Below are 16789 nucleotides of genomic sequence, written 5' to 3'. Positions count from 1 at the left end.
ACCTCTTCACAGTGCCGCTCAAGGCAGCTCACAATCAAAACCCACAACATTAAAAACGAAAACTATCCATAAAACCATTTAAAAGCTTGAAAGCTCAAACCTCTGATTGAAAGGCTGGGTTTGAAAGATGTATTTCAGAAAATAAGCACCAAGTGATCCTCAAGAGCAGGCGTAGTCAACCTGTGGTCCTCCAGATGTCCATGGACTACAATTCCCATGAGCCCCTGCCAGCAAATGCTGGCAGGGGCTCATGGGAATTGTAGTCCATGGACATCTGGAGGACCACAGGTTCACTACCCCTGGACTAGACAGTGTGAGAGGAGAGAGCCATTCATGCCAGGCTATGGTGGAATTTCTGGCAGGCAAGGGGGATTCACATTTCTGGGAGTACTGAGTTCAGATTTGGTGAGGGGGAGGCCCGTGCGCGGGATTTAAAGGCAGGAAACATTAAAATTAGATGTTTCCACTTCTATTGAATTTTTAAACTCTTTTTCTATTATTTTTTCTATCTTGTTTGATTGTCAATAGGTTTTCATTGATTCAGTCCGAAGCTTTTGGTATTATTTATTTAAAAGAGCCTCTTGTGGCGCAGAGTGGTAAGGCAGCAGACATGCAGTCTGAAAGCTCTGCCCATGAGGCTGGGAGTTTGATCCCAGCAGCCGGCTCAAGGTTGACTCAGCCTTCCATCCTTCCGAGGTCGGTAAAATGCGTACCCAGCAAACCCCTCCTTTCGCCCAGCCTTGACCCATGAAAAAAGGCTGAAGGAGCTGAGTATGTTGAGCCTGGAGAGAATAACAGCCAACCGAGAGCTGCTATAACAGCCATCTTCAGGGCTGTCACAGAAACCATGAAGGAGAGGTGTTTTCTGCTGCCGCAGATGGTCGGACCAGAACCCACCGGCTGCAATTAAAACAAAAGCTAAACATTCGGAAGAACTTCCTGGCCCTGACAGCAGCACCACAGGGGGACAGGTTTCCTTGGGAGGTGGCAGGCTGTCCCTTTCTGGAGGTCTTTAAGCATAACAACAATTCCCCCCCCCCCAGTGTTTACCACCGCAAATTAAATTTGAGTCTAAGCAGAGTCTAAATCGCTACTGGACTCCAATCTGCCTTGTCCCCTTCTGGCCACAGACAGGGGATGAGGGGGTGAGGTTGCCAGCTCCAGAACATTAGACCAGGAGCCGAGTTCAAATCCCCACTGTGCCATGAAGCTCACGGAGGCCACTCTAGAGTTGCAGAGGATGGGGGGGGGGGTAGGGTTGCCTGCTCCAGACTGGGAAACACCTGGAGATTTGAGGATGGAGCCTGGGGGGGGGGGGGGGGACAGGGCCCTCAGTAGGGCGCAATGGCCCAGAGCCCACCCACTTTCTGTGGATGGGAGAACTGATCTGTGTAGTCCGGAGAGGAGCTGTCCTTCCGGGAGATCCCCCGGCCCCCCCTGGAGGCTGGCACCCCTCCTTAATCCCTGCCCAGATGCGCAAGGGGCAGGTGTAGAGCGCTGCCCTCCCTCCGGCGGGGAGTGTTGGGGGGGGGGGTGTCCTGCGTCCAGCCACCGGGCGCCCTCTCCGCCTCCGCTGCGGCCCCGGGCAGGAGGCCGGCCTTTGCAGGCGCCGCGCTGCGGTCCGCGCCGTCCTCGGTTGGGCGCTTCTCCTTTCTGGCAGGCCGGAAGGCGGACGCGCTGCCCGCGCCCCTCGCCCGCCGCGCTCCCGCTCGCTCCCGCCGACATGCGCCGCGCCCGCCGCGCCCTCCGGCTCCTGCTGCTCCTGCTGCGGCTCCTGGGCGCCGCCGCCGCCGCCACCGCCGGCCTCCACTTCCAGGAAGGGCAGAGCTGCCACCGCCCGCTGGCCCGCCCGCCCGTCGCCCGCAGGTAAGGAGACCCCGGGACACGCGTGTGCGGCAGACCCGGGGAGGTCGTGTGGATGTGGCCCGCGGCAGGCTGGCCGGACCCGGGGTACCAAACCCACTTTCTGATTCTCTTCGATTCCCAACAAGCTAAATGGCAATAGCCCCCCCCCCCCACCACCACCACCCCGATCCCGATCCTCTTTGGCAACATCAAACCCCATTCTGCACGGCCAGGGGAATGCCCTTTGGAGGAGATGGTCCTGTTCCGCACGGGAAAAGCCAGCGGCAGGAGCCCAGGGGAAGTGGATTCTCCGAGGTTTTGTGGAATGCACCTCTGCTGTTGGAGTCTGGAGGTGGGCAGTGACGCCCAGCGGATTGAAAGGGACCACCACACATCCCGTCAGGTTTTCAAGAGCTGGGTGTTTGGGATGAACCCTACTTCACAGGGTTGTTGTGTGGATGATCCAGAGGAGAAGAGAGCGATGTAAGCTGTTTGGGACCCCGTTCGGGGGGAGAAAGGCAGGGTATAAGTAAGTCACATTTTCAAATGCTCCGAGGAAAAGGCTTCAAAAATGCGCCGCGTGGGCTTGTCTCGGATCTGCCGTGTATTAAGATTATCTGAAGAAGAAGAGCTGTTTGTTTTGTACCCACCTTTACTACCCAAAGGAGTTCGCCTTCCCTTCCCCTCCCCACAACAGACCCCCCCCTGCGAGGTAGGTGGGGCTGAGAGAGCTCTGAGAGAACTGTGATTGGCTCAAGGTCATCCAGCTGGCTGCATGTGGAGGAGGAGTGGGGAATCAAACCCCGCTCTCCTGATTTAGAGGCCTCCGCTGCTAACCATTTACCATTGCCTGCTTCTGTTTTCTGTCCCTGGACTTCCTTCTTCTGGGCATAGGCCCACGAAAAACATTGTTAGTCTTTAAAGGGGCTATGGGACTCTTGCTCTTTTCTAGTGCTGCAAACAAATCCAGCTGGATCTGGGCTATTTTGGGTGGTCTCCCATCCAAGTTCTAACCAGTGTGGACCTTGCTTAGCTTCCAGCATCTGGTGAGATCAAACAAGCCCTGGCCATCCGGGTTAGGGGGAAGGTATAGGAAGTGCCATCAACTTATAGCAGATTTATGGTGGCCTGTTGAGTTTTCAAGGCAAGAGATGAGCAGAGATGGATTGCCACTGCCTTCCCCTGCATCACGCCCCTCGTGTGGCTTGGCAGCCTCCCATCCAAATCCTAGCCAGCACTGTCCCTGCTTAGCTTCCCAGAGCAGCCATCTGGGGTAGAGCTGTGGGGAGTTTAAAAGTAAAGGTATCCCCTGTGCAAGCACCAGGTCATATCTGACCCTTGGGGTGACGCCCTCCAGCGTTTTCTTGGCAGACTCAATACGGGGTGGTTTGCCAGTGCCTTCCCCAGTCATTACCGTTTACCCCCCAGCAAGCTGGGTACTCATTTTAACGACCTCGGAAGGATGGAAGGCTGAGTCAACCTTGAGCCGGCTGCTGGGATTGAACTCCCAGCCTCATGGGCAGAGCTTTCAGACTGCATGTCTGCTGCCTTACCACTACTGCCTAGTAAACAAGCTCCAGATCATTTCTTGGAATGAGTTGGTTCCTCCGAATGACTAAACGACAGAATGGAGCCTGCCTTCATTTCTGCCCCAGGGCTGTTGGATGGAAAGCAAAGCTGGTTAGTTGCTTCGGGGATTTCTCTGAAAGGCACCACGTCATGACAGATTCCCAGAAGGAAGACAGGGACCCAGAGCCTCCCACGCAACCTTCCTGCTGCCTGGTCGAGAGGTGGTGACAGATGTGCCCACACAGCCTCTCTGGCATCCTTTGGAGCGCCTTCCCCAGCATCCTTGCCCAACTGCGGTGCAATCGTTGTCACTCCTCATTTGGGTAGTTGCGAAAGGCTCTGATGTGGAGCAGGAAACTCCTTAGATCGATAGGAACAAGGGCAGGGGACAGGAAGGGAAGCAGCACAATTCTGACTATCCGTTCAGCTTTTCTCAAGTGTGTGTGTGTAAGAGTGGCTGTTGAGAAATAATGTGCTTGCAATGAATGATTTGGGTAGTGTGCATCCCCTTGTTAGAAGTAGTGGTTGGTGCAGTGGTTAGGAGTGCGGACTTCTAATCTGGCGAACCGGGTTTGATTCCCTGCTCCCCCACATGAAGCCAGCTGGGTGACCTTGGGCTCGCCACGGCACTGAGAAAGCTGTTCTGACCGAGCAGTAATATCAGGGCTCTCTCAGACTTACCTCCCTCACAGGGTGTCTGTTGTGGGGAGAGGAAAGGGAAGGTGACTCTAAGCCACTTTGACTCCTTCGGATAGAGAAAAGCGGCATATAAGAACCAAGTAGCCGTTTTCTCCAGGGGGACTGAGCTCTTTAGTCTGGAGATGAGCTGTAATTCCAGGGGCTTCTCCAGGTCCCACCTGGAGACTGGCATCCCTCGTGATCCCAGCTTGTGGGTCTGGGAGGCAGGATTCCCGATTGCTTCCAACCTCCTCAACCGGAGCCTACTTACTTTCTCCATACACACCACAGGAGCATCAACCATGCTGTTTTCTGCACATGAGCCTATGAAACTGCTTCGTACTGAGTCTATCAAGGTCAGTATTGTCTATTCTGACTGGCAGCTGCTCCCCAAGGTCGCAGGTCAAGGTCTTTCATGTCACCTACTACCTGAGCCTTTTCAGCAGAGATGCTTGGGATTGAACCAGGGACCTTCTGTGTGTGAAGCAGACACCCCTCCTCTGAGCCGTGGCCCCACCCTTATTTGTGTGCGAAAGAAAGAGGGAAGCAGAGTTTCAAAATGTGCCATGCAGATCAAGGCAGCTTCAGAGCAATTGCTGTGGGTTTCTTTCACCCTTTCTAACCTTGGAGGGTCTTCAAGTATTGGACACTGGGGCACTGGAGACACAGAGTCGGAAGGAAAGCACGTTGGCATCCGTCTACGGAGAGTCCCTCCCGGAGTTTGCTTTCTTAATCACCCCAGATTGCGACACAAAAAGAGAAACAGAGATCACAGGACTGCCCCTGGAATCTCTGCCGCGGAGTGCGTCAGGCCACTTAATCAAAACTGACTTATCTGAACCCTTTAGTCACTGTGTCACATGCAAGATGGGGAAGGAGAATGTTTTTCTTCCCTTTGAATGCACTTTGATAATGGTGAGCATCAAACCGGGGCTCCTTCCAGTGTGACACGGGCTGTCGGGGGCCAGCAGTGTCATGTTCCCAGGCTGTAAAGTTAAAGGTATCCCCTGTGCAAGCACCGAGTCATGTCTGACCCTTGGGGTGACGCCCTCTAGCGTTTTCATGGCAGACTCAATACGGGGTGGTTTGCCAGTGCCTTCCCCAGTCATGACCGTTTACCCCCCAGCAAGCTGGGTCCTCATTTTACCGACCTCGGAAGGATGGAAGGCTGAGTCAACCTTGAGCTGGCTGCTGGGGTCGAACGCCCAGACTCATGGGCAGAGCTTCAGACTGCATGTCTGCTGCCTTACCACCCTGCGCCACAAGAGTCTCTTTCCCAGGCTGTACCTGTAAGTAAATAAAGGGTGGTCATTCAGGCACTGAAAGTACTCCAGAACCAGTGGAAGAGAGGAGCTGTTTTTTAATCCCCCGCTTGTCACTACTCGAAGGAGTCCCTAAGCAACTTACCAACTTACCAACACCGTCCCCTTCCTCTCCCCACAACAGACACCTTGTGAGGTAGGTGGGGGCTTGGTGAGCTCTGAGAGAACTGTGACAGCCCAAGGTCACCCAGCTGGCTGTATGTGGAGGAGTGAGGAATCAAACCTGGTTCTCCAGATCTGAGCCTGCCGCTATTTAGCCACTGCACCACGCTGGCTCTCAGGACAGATTTTAAAAGGGCCCGACTCCAACTATGCAACAGCTGCAACAACCTTCAGGGATGGCGGTATATAAATATAAATAAATAAACAAACAAAAGATCAAGGGAGCCTCCGTTTTGGTAGGCAGCTGCGTGTCGGAATCTATCGACAGATCTGATGCTGTCAGCCTGGGCTCAACAGAAACCTTTGCCCCCCCTACAAAAAACTATTATCTTTCTTTAGAGATCGGAGCCACAGCATTGGGGAGGTACATGTCAACCCCCAGACCATGCATCACTTCATCAGAGCCGGTCCAGATGAAACCCCTTGCGTGTTGACTGAACAAGTGAGGAGGGAGAGCAGGGGCTAGTTTTCTGGCCCCAGCCCTTTGGCTGTGGAGGCAACGAGGTGGTGGAAACAGTCATGTGATCCCCCACCAAACCCACATGATCAGTGATGTTTGGTTGATCCTGGGGAGGGGCCATTCGTACAGCCGGGGCACCCTTTCCTGTTTTCTCATTCCGTGTGTGTGGGGGGCTGTGGTTTCTACCAGGTTAAACTTTAACGTTTGATTCCTCACTATATTCAGCTTAATTTTCTATCCTGTCCGTTCTTCGACAGTGCCGTAAGTGGCATTTGTGGTTTGGTGTCTCACAACAGCCCAGTTAGGTAGACTGAAGGACTGGCCCGCCGTTATCTGTGGCCAAAAGGGGATTTGAAACCGGGTCTCGTCGATTTCAGGTCATTCCTGCACGTGCTGAGGGCCACCATGTGAGCTGTTGTATTGACTTCATCCAAACAGTTGTTCAGTGCAAAAGAAGAGATCAAAGTTTGAGTCTGGGGGCACCTTGAAGACAAACACTGCTTAATTCTGGGTCTAAGCTTCTCTGTTCATGTATCTGAAGGAGGGTGTGTGCGCATGAAAGCTTAACCCCAGAATTAAACCTTGCTGGTCTTCAAGGTGTCCCCAGACTCAAAATTTGTTCTGTTGTTTCAGGCCAGCTTGGCTACCCACTGGAATCTATGCTCAAAAGAAAGTTAATTGCTAGAAGTTAGTTAGTTATTTACTAGTATCAAGGTCCATTTTAAAAATGAGCTTTGAAAGGCTTCCCTTTGGGCAGGAAAGCCTTCTCTCTTTGCACATTCCAATTGGGCCCTGCCTCGGACCGACCATGCCCAGTCTCCGCCCACTTACGCCTTATTGGGTTATTACTAACAGCACGCCTGCTATTACAGATTGTATAGAAAATTACAGATGCACTGGGAAACCAATATGGCAATAAAAAAAGAATTACTGAAGAGAGAAGACTCTTTATGTCCAATTTGGATATTTTATTGCCATATTGGTTTCCCAGTGCATCTGTAATTTTCTATATTTGTTTCTTCACTGGGACCCACCCCTCCCAGTTCATTCTTTTTGTTACAGATTGTATGGCATGTGTATAACTTTGCCAGGGGATCTTGGATTGTCTGGCTGCCAGACAGGAGATGTTTGGAGGTTGTTTGCTGTTGCCTACACCTGTGTCACAGCCCTAGTATTGCTTGGAGGTCCCTTCCCGAAATGCTAGCCAGATCCGACTTTGCTTAGGTTCCGACATCTGATGGGATCAGGCCTGCCTGGATTATCCAGGGGGTGCTAGGAGTTACAATGTGACCCCAAGTCAAGCAGAAAGACGGCAAGGATCACTACGAGGCAGTGATCTTTCCCCCTACTCCCTTCCCTCCAGACCCTGGGGAAATGGTTGACTTGCTCTCCCTCTTCCCCCACAACAGAACTTACCCTCGTCCTCACGAATACCTGGACGTCTCGAAGCTGCCCCAGAGCTGGGATTGGCGCAACGTGGATGGAGTCAATTACGCGAGCACCACGCGCAACCAGCACATTCCTCAGTACTGCGGATCCTGTTGGGCTCACGGCAGCACCAGCGCCCTCGCAGGTAGGGGAGCGCCCTGTTGTAGCCATTCCTTCCTGGCATCCCCAAACGTAGGCGCTGTTTGGTGAGAGCCAGTTTGGTGTAGTGGTTAGGAGTGCGGACTTCTAATCTGGCATGCCAGGTTCGATTCTGCGCTCCCCCACATGCACCCAGCTGGGTGACCTTGGGCTTGTCACAGCACTGATAAAGCTGTTCTGACCGAGAAGTGATATCAGGGCTCTCTCAGCCTCACCCACCCCACAGGGTGTCTGTTGTGGGGAGAGGAAAGGGAAGGCGGCTGTAAGCCGCTTTGAGCCTCCTTCGGGTATGGAAAAGCGGCATATAAGAACCAACTCTTCTTCTTCGCCGCGACTCTCTTCCAGCTTCCCACTTTTTCAGAACTGCTGAGTGGTGCACACCCCTATTCATGCTCGACACCAAATGATTATAATGCTCGGCACGTACATTCCACAGTTAGAATTGAAAATGGGTCACACCACCCAGCATACCTTAAAACCAGCCTCGTAAAGGAGGTCGGTCATGGCATCCCCGGCTTCGAGGTCAGGGATCAGGGCAAAGAGAGAGGCCAATGCCCAAGACGGCCATGTGAGTTTGTGTCTAACCCCCTTTGAACAGGCAGGTCCCACAGTGGCAGCAAGTTGTCTCAGGCCTGCTGTTTCTCCTTGTCTTTCAGATCGCATCAACATCAAGAGGAAAGGCACTTGGCCCTCCGCCTACCTCTCTGTTCAGCACGTCATCGACTGTGCCGACTCGGGGACCTGCCACGGAGGAGACCACACCGGCGTTTGGGAGTACGCGCACACCCACGGCATCCCGGACGAGACTTGCAACAATTACCAAGCCAAAGACCAAAGTACGTGAGGGCTCCTTCCCAGGATTCACGCGGGCCGTAGCACCAGAGCCTGATTAAGGATTCACGGGTACAATTGTGGCAGGTGCATCCCGACTGGTGGCAGAGGGCCCCCCCACCCCACAGTGGAAAGGGGTGCCCTTGGAGTCTCCTTAAAGAGGGGGAAGGCACCATGCACAGCCCCTGATCCATGGTGGAAGGCACCATGCACAGCCCCTGGAAGTGCAGGGCTCATAGTATGTGCTACATGGATAAACAGACTCTGCTCCTTCCAGCAACTGACCCATCCTCCTTCCACCAAGGATCCCAACCAGGCCATTATGTTTACTGATCAATTTATTATTTCTTTTATTTGCTGACTCCATTTATAACCGTGGCCTTTTCCCAAAGCAGCGTACGTTGAGAGCCAGTGTGGTACAATAGATTCATTGGCGGACAAGGACCCTGGGTGACCCAGGTTCGAAACCCCACTTCCACCCTTGAAGCCCTCTAGGATAGGAGTAGTCAACCTGTGGTCCTCCAGATGTTCATGGACTACAGCAAATGCTGGCAAGGGCTCATGGGAATTGTAGTCCATGAACATCTGGAGGACCACAGGTTGACTACCCCTGCTCTAGCAGACCAATCACAACCCCTCAACCTGACTGACCTCGCAGGATCATTGCTGTGAGAAAACAGAGGAAGAGGGAAGAGGAATCAGCGTCCCAAAGTTGTTTTGAGTCCCAACAACGGGGAGAAAAGTGGGATAATAAATAAACAACGCATTTTTGTAAAGACATTGTTCTCTTCTCCTTGGCATGCTCACAACAACCCTGTGCGACAGGTCAGGCTAAGAGTGTGACAGGTCTGAGGGCATCCAGCGAATTTCTCGTGGCAGAACGGGTATTTGAACCTTGGTATCTCAAATCATAGAGCCTCTTGTGGCGCAGAGTGGTAAGGCAGCCGTTTGAAAGCTTTGTCCATAAGGCTGGGAGTTCGATCCCAGCAGCCGGCTCAAGGTTGACTCAGCCTTCCATCCTTCCGAGGTCGGTAAAATAAGGACCCAGCTTGCTGGGGAGTAAATGGTAATGACTGGGGAAGGCACTGGCAAACCACCCCGTATTGAGTCTGCCATGAAAACGCTGGAGGGCGGCACCCCAAGGGTCAGACATGACCCGGTGCTTGCACAGGGGATACCTTTACCTTTATCTCAAATTATAGCCCAACACCCAGATCACTACCCTTGAATGGGTTTCACATGCAAAGTGCAGTTTTCAAGTCCTACCCATTGCTTGCCCTGCCCAGGATGGCAGAGAGACGATCAGGCTGGCTCCACCGATGGCCAAGGGGCCCTCTGCTGCTGGGTGCTTATTTGTCTCCTGCTCTTGGAAGCGACTCTGCTGCTAAAGGCAGCCGTCATGCAGAAGGAGAGGAGAAGGGAGAGACAGCCCAGTCTCTGTTAATTGCCAGTCACCTTCATTAATGAACACGCATACCAGTGGCTAGCTGCTCTCAGGTGCTGCCATGAGCAATGGGAGATTTGACGCCGGCGAGTCTTTAGGTATAAATATCAGTGCCAGAAATCGAGGGCTTCTGAAGGACTGTCTTCTCCCATACTTTTCTGCCCAGAAATTTAAATCACAGAATGAGGCCCTCTTGATTGTCCCATTCAACAAAAAAGTTTGTCTGGTGAGTACAGTGACAGCCCCGTTGTTGTGGAACAACCTCCCCAGAAAGGTGTGCTTGGCCCCCAGTTGTATTCATGATGAAATTTGATTAGTTTTTCCATCTACCAGCAGTTCTAAATTGTTGGTAGTTAAAACTGTTTATGTTTTTAATTGTATTTTGTTATTATTTATTTGCTTGCTCCTGGGGAGGAAAGCTATGGCAAATCTAGACAGCATCCTAAAAAGCAGAGACATCACCTTGCCAACAAAAGTGCGTCTAGTCAAGGCTATGGTCTTCCCAGTTGCAATGTATGGCTGCGAAAGTTGGACCATAAGGAAGGCCGAGCGTCAAAGAATTGAGGCTTTTGAACTCTGGTGCTGGAGAAGACTCTTGCGAGTCCCTTGGACAGCAAGGTGAACAAACCGGTCAGTCCTAGAGGAGATCAGCCCTGACTGCTCTTTAGAAGGCCAGATCCTGAAGATGAAACTCAAATACTTTGGCCACCTCATGAGAAGGAAGGACTCCCTGGAGAAGAGCCTAATGCTGGGAGCGATCGAGGGCAAAAAAAGAAGGAGACGACAGAGAATGAGGTGGATGGATGGAGTCACTGAAGCAGTAGGTGCAAACTTAAATGGACTCCGGGGAATGGTAGAGGACAGGAAGGCCTGGAGGATCATTGTCCATGGGGTCGCGATGGGTCGGACACGACTTCGCACATAACAACAACAACAACATTATTATTTACATTGTAAACCACCTTGGTGAACATATGGAATAGCCTCATACTGAATCAGGCCCTTGATCCATTCCGGTCAGTATTGCCTACTCTGACTGGCACCAGCTCTTCAATGTCTCAGGCCAATGTCTTTCCCATCACCTCCTGCCTGACCCTTTTAACTGGAGATGCCGGGGATCGAACCTTCTGCATGCCAAGCAGGTGTTAGACCACCTAGCACCTTCCTGTTCGCTTAAGTTCCTATGAAATAGAAAGATGGCTAATAAAAGTTTTAAATAAACAAATATTTTTTGTTTGGGTTTTAACGTCAAATTTTATATATAATGTAAGCCTTTGAGATGAAATAGGATAGAGATCAATTGGAGTGGAAAATAGAATTTCAGAACAATAATTTTATCCTTTCTAGAACCAGGGTTAAAGGAAAAGGAAAACAATTTGCGGGATACCTTTTATTAGGACCAACCAAATGACCCAAAACAGTGTAGGAGTACAACAAAATCAGAGTCCAGTGGCACCTTTAAGACCAACAAAGATTTATTCAAGGCATGAGCTTTTGAGTGCAAGCACTAGTTAAATTAGTAAACTGTGTCACCACATCCAAATTCAGCCATATGATAATTCTTTGCCGAAACAGCCAATCAGTCCCCTCGAATTCAGTTGTAGTTCACAAAAACAGAGGAGAAATAAAGCTGTCTATGTCAGTGACCAACAACTCCCATCCCACCATCATGGATAAAAGTTCCTTCATATAATCTCTATTATAGACTGTATATGTTAATCTTTTTCACGTTGGTACGCACTTTAGAACAGAGGTAGTCAACCTGTGGTCCTCCAGATGTTCATGGACTACAATTCCCGTGAGCCCCTGCCAGCAAACGCTGGCAGGGGCTCGTGGGGATTGTAGTCCATGAACATCTGGAGGACCACAGGTTGACTACCCCTGCTTTAGAAAGCTCTAGTGAATTGGGATCTACAATTCGTTCCACCTGGTGGAACGAATTGTATTTTTCTTTATTTGGCTTTCGGTGTAGGAGTGTTCAGGTTCTATTTCTCTTCAGGCATGATGTCACCAGCCCTCTCCACAAATCACACCCTTCCTTTGTCACTCAGACTTTCTCTGTTGGTGTTGCAGAATGCAAGAAGTTTAACCAGTGTGGGACGTGCGTTACTTTTGACAAATGCCACGCGATCCGGAACTACACCCTCTGGAAAGTCGCCGATTACGGAACGATCAGCGGGAGAGACAAAATGAAGGCGGAAATCTATGCCAACGGTCCCATCAGGTAAAGAACCTCAGTGTCATATGGAAGTGGTGTAAGCAATTACAAGCGGAAGCCCGCCATAAACATTAACAGATTGGTAGATACTGAGAGCCAGCGGGGAGTGGTTGGTGGCCTCTAATCTGGAGAACCGAGTTTGATTCCCCACTCCTCCACATGAAGCCAGTTGGGTGACCTTGGGCCAGTTACAGTTTTCTAGGAGCTCTCTCAGCCCCACCTACCTCGCAGGGTGCCTGTTATGGGGAGAGAAAAGGCAGGAAATTGTAAACTACTTCAGGTAGTAAAAAGCAGGGTATAAAAAAACAGCTTCTCCTCTATATTTCAGTTTATCCTGGGGATATCAAAGCAGAGGGGAGGCCCAGTGGCTCTGCTTGTGCTATATCTTTATCTGCTCATTAATTCGGTGGGCACATTTATTTTATTTAGTCCATTTTTTCCCTGCCCTTCCTTCCAATTGCTCAGGGCTGCCAACATTTTTCAGTCCTCCAGTTATCCTCACAACAATCCTGCAAGGTAGCTGAGGCCAGTCTTTTTCAGCCTTTCGACTGTGGAAGAACCCCTGAAACGTTCTCCAGGCTTCAAAAATAATTGCCCAAGGAGCTCCCGTGGCAGAGAAGGGTAGATCTCCCCGATCCTTTCCCCACATTCTTATGTCAAGCTGGCCTTTCTCTGTGCTGGAGGTCAGGAGTCCTCCCATTCCCGGCACCTTCTCACCACTCCCTGCTCAAGCTGTAGGGATTTATGTAAGGGTGCTTGAGCGGAGGGGTTTTGAGGCTTTGGTCTTGAGGCTTCAGACACCAGGGTAGGGGGGTGGCAGGACCTATATACCTGGGCCGTGGGAAAGGGGGCAAGACCAGAGATTGGCATTAGGTAAGAATCAGGCATTCACACAAGGTTCGGACCGCTCTTTGATACAGCTAGGTGTTAAAACAGTTCACACATCTGTTGTTTGGATATCCGGAAGAAGAAGAAGAAGAGTTGGTTCTTATATGCCGCTTTTCCCTACCCGAAGGAGGCTCAAAGCGTCTTACAGTCGCCTTCCCTTTCCTCTCCCCGCAACAGACACCCTGTGGGGTGGGTGAGGCTGAGAGAGCCCTGATATCACTGCCCGGTCAGAACAGCTTTATCAGTGCCGTGGCAAGCCCAAAGTCACCCAGATGGTTGCATGTGGAGGAGTGCAGAATCGAACCTGGCATGCCAGATTAGAAGTCCGCACTCCTAACCGCTACACCAAACTGGCTCTCAGAGAAGAAGACAGCCTTGAAGGGAAGCAACGCAAGCAGGATGGGATCTTTGAAATGCAAGCAAGGAGCAAAGGAAGGGGTTCTGCTCTGCTCCTTGCTTGCATTTCAAAGATCCCATCCTGCTTGCGTTGCTGTGCTCGGCAAAGATCCCATCCTGCTGTGCTCGGCTGAGATGTCAGAGCCAGGCGGGAGTTCCAGGAACTATTAGGAAAATAAGCACAAACATGTAGCAAACGGGGCAGGATCCCAGGGTTCATGACACCTTTGAATGCGGAGGGTGAATTGACCTTGCTGTTGAGGTCACTCCAGCTGAGCACGGCTCGGGGGCTCGAAATAAGATGCTTTTTGTGGTTGTACCCTGAAAAGGTGAGTTTTCAGTAGCACCCTAAATCTGTTGTTGTTTTTTCAAACTTACACAGCTGCGGGATCATGGCCACTCCCAAACTGGACAAATACACCGGAGGACTTTACGAAGAATACAAACTCTTTCCCATAATCAACCACATAGTCTCCGTCGCCGGCTGGGGCGTTGAAAATGGAACTGAGTATTGGATCGTCCGTAACTCTTGGGGAGAACCCTGGGTAAGGCGGAGAGGGGGGAACCCCCAAACCAGAGCTTGCTTTAGGAACGGATTCAGGCAGGCAGGCAGACTTCATCCCCGGAGAGAAAAGAAAGAGCCAGCGGGCACCCCTTCTGCAGCTTAAATTAGGGAAGACTCTCTAGATACATGGTGGTAGAAAGGGTCATCAAGTGACCATCTGAGTTATGACCATCCCATAGGGTTTTCAAGCCAAGAGGCAAGCAGAGGTGATGTGCTGTGATTAGCCCCTGTCTAGCAATCCTGGTGGACTCCCATCCAAATATTAACCAGGCCTGGCCCTGCTTAGCTTCCAAGACCTTATGAGATCAGGATAGCCATCAGATGGCTATCCAGCCTCTGTATAAAAAACTCCAAAGATGGGGAACCCACCACCTCCCGAGGAAGCCTGCTCCACTGAGAAACCGCTCTAACTGCCGGGAGTTTCTTCCGAATGTTTAGACGGTCCTGCAGGATAATAAATTTTTCCCCTTCCAGAAGTAGTCATAAGAAGCAAAGGTAGTTAAGGATTAAGAGCAGTGGCCTCTCATTTGGAGAACAGGGTTTGATTCCCCTCTGCTCCTCCACGTGTGGGTGACCTTGGGCCAGTCACAGTTCTCTCAGAGCTCTCAGAGCCTTGCCTACCTCACTGGGTATGTCTTCTGGGAAGAGGAAGGGTCAGCAATTGTACGCAACTTTGAGACTCCGATAGTAAAAAGCAAGGTACCAAAAAGCCAGCTCTCCTTCTTCCGAGCTAAAAATGAATTATGCTCTTAAATGTTTTGCAGGGCGAACGTGGATGGCTTCGAATCGTAACCAGCGCCTACAAAGGAGGAAGTGGTGGGCACTATAACCTGGCTGTGGAGCGGGACTGCGCTTATGGAGACCCAATCCTTTCTTAAGCCTGGTGCTGGGGCGCTATTTGTGCTTCTGACCGGAAACGAAAAGGAAGCTCCAGCAAGATCCTTCTTCTTCAGAAAGGGAAGGTCCAGCGGTTTAGGAAAGATGGCTGATGCAAAACATTCAGCAGGCTTAGTAACTTCAAATTCAAACCTGTGCAATCCCAGATGAGAGATCAATACTGATTGATTGACTGGGGGGGGGAGATGGAATGTGCCCCTTTCTTCTTTGCTTTTCATTTTGAAAATGGCAGAATGGCTTTATTTGACAGCAGGGGCCTCGAGCTGGTTGTCACGGAGGCAGGGAGTCTTTTAAACATGAAGAGGAGCATGTCTTTTCAAAAGGTTGCCTTCTGGACTGCTGATACCTTGTTTACACTGGGTTACTTTCGAGGGTGAGGCCTTATTCAGGGAGAAGAGCTGAGGAGTTTAAGCATGACCAGAACCAATGGGATGAAATTAATTCAAAAGACATTCCGTCTAAACATCCGGAAGAAGTTCCTGACAGTCAGAGCGGTTCCTCAGTGGAACAGGCTTCCTCGGGAGGGGGTGGGTTCTCCATCTTTGGAGATTTTTAAACGGAGGCTGGATAGGCCTCTGACGGAGAGACTGATTCTGTGAAGGCTCAAGGGGGTGGCAGGTGACAGTGGATGAGCGATAGGGTTGTGAGTGTCCTGCATAGTGCAGGGGGTTGGACTAGATGGCCCATGAGGTCCCTCCCAACTTTATCATTCTAGGATGCTATGGTTCTACTTGGGAGAGACAGATACAGAACAAGTCCAAAGTTCAACTTCACCACAGGATCCTTGCCCTATTTCATTTGAATGTTCATACCTGATCAGGTCTTCCATGGGTCTACCAGTCAGTAGGGATGCCAGCCTCCAGGTGGGACCTGGGGATCCCCTGGAATGTCATCTCATCTCCAGAGTACAGATATCAGTTTTGGAGAAAATGGATGCTTTGGAGGGTGGACTCTATGGCCTTGTACCCCACTAAGGTCCCTGGCCTCCCCAGGCTCCCCCCCCCAAATCTCCTGGGGTTTCCCAACCTGGAACTGGCAACCGTACACCATCACCCCCTTTCACCCTGCTGACCAGGTGAGATCCAGCAACCCTACCAGTCACTTAATTCTCTGTTCCTAAGAAATAAAAAGACCCTGGAACAGCTGGAGATGTTTTATACTTTGGAGTAAGGTGTCTGTGATGTGAACTCTGAAAACTACTGTGGCTCAGTGGCGGAGCAGCTGCTTTGCATGCAGAAGGTCCCAAGTTCAATTCCCCTGGTTCCTCTAATTTCAAAAAGATCCAGAGACCCAGAAAACTGCTGCCATTCAGAGCAGGACATGCTTGCTGACCTCGGTTGACTAGAAGTCTCATTCGGTAGTAAGCTGTTTCATGTGCTCAGGAAGGTTGATTTTCCCTGCTGGGGAAAGTGAAAACCAGAAAAGCAGTTCTAAATGGGCTCCTGACAGGTTTCTGAACTGAAGAAGGCAAAAAAAGGGAGGGGAGAATGGGGAGAACATAGGCAAAGCCATAACCGTAGTAAGAATGCCAGAAACCCGGAATCCGTTGTACTCAATAAAGAACGCAATGTAAACTATTTTGTGGTGTAATTTCTTATTATTAGTGATTTCCAAGTTAAATGCAATCTTAAGCAAGCACTGTAATTATAAACACTATGTTTTCCGGAATCTTCAAACACAGAATGTAATCTGCTGAAGAAGAAAAAGAATTGGTTCTTATATGCTGCTTTTCTCTACCCGAAGGAGTCTCAAAGCGGTTTACATTTGCCTTCCCTTTCGTCTCCCCACAACAGACACCCTGTGAGGTGGGTGAGGCTGAGAGAGCTCTGAGAGATACTGCTCTGTTAGAACAGCACTATCAGTGCTGTGGGGAGCCCAAGGTCACCCAGCTGGCTGCATGTGTGGGAGCGGGGAATCAAACCCAGCT

The 16789-nt window shown here is 50.9% G+C and overlaps 1 protein-coding gene across 1 annotated transcript; it reads left to right on the top strand.

The window, feature by feature from the left end:
* The first annotated feature begins 1522 nt into the window (after positions 1-1522).
* On the top strand, positions 1523-16019 carry CTSZ (cathepsin Z). Its single transcript, XM_077335726.1, has 6 exons — positions 1523-1866; positions 7446-7609; positions 8280-8459; positions 11972-12122; positions 13783-13945; positions 14730-16019. The coding sequence occupies exons 1-6, from the start codon at positions 1724-1726 to the stop codon at positions 14841-14843; spliced, it is 915 nt and encodes a 304-aa protein (XP_077191841.1). The 5' UTR covers positions 1523-1723; the 3' UTR covers positions 14844-16019.
* The last annotated feature ends 770 nt before the right edge of the window (positions 16020-16789 follow it).

Source organism: Paroedura picta, chromosome 4, assembly GCF_049243985.1.
Source record: "Paroedura picta isolate Pp20150507F chromosome 4, Ppicta_v3.0, whole genome shotgun sequence".
Taxonomy (NCBI): domain Eukaryota; kingdom Metazoa; phylum Chordata; class Lepidosauria; order Squamata; family Gekkonidae; genus Paroedura; species Paroedura picta.
This window is presented reverse-complemented; position numbering and strand designations above follow the sequence as displayed.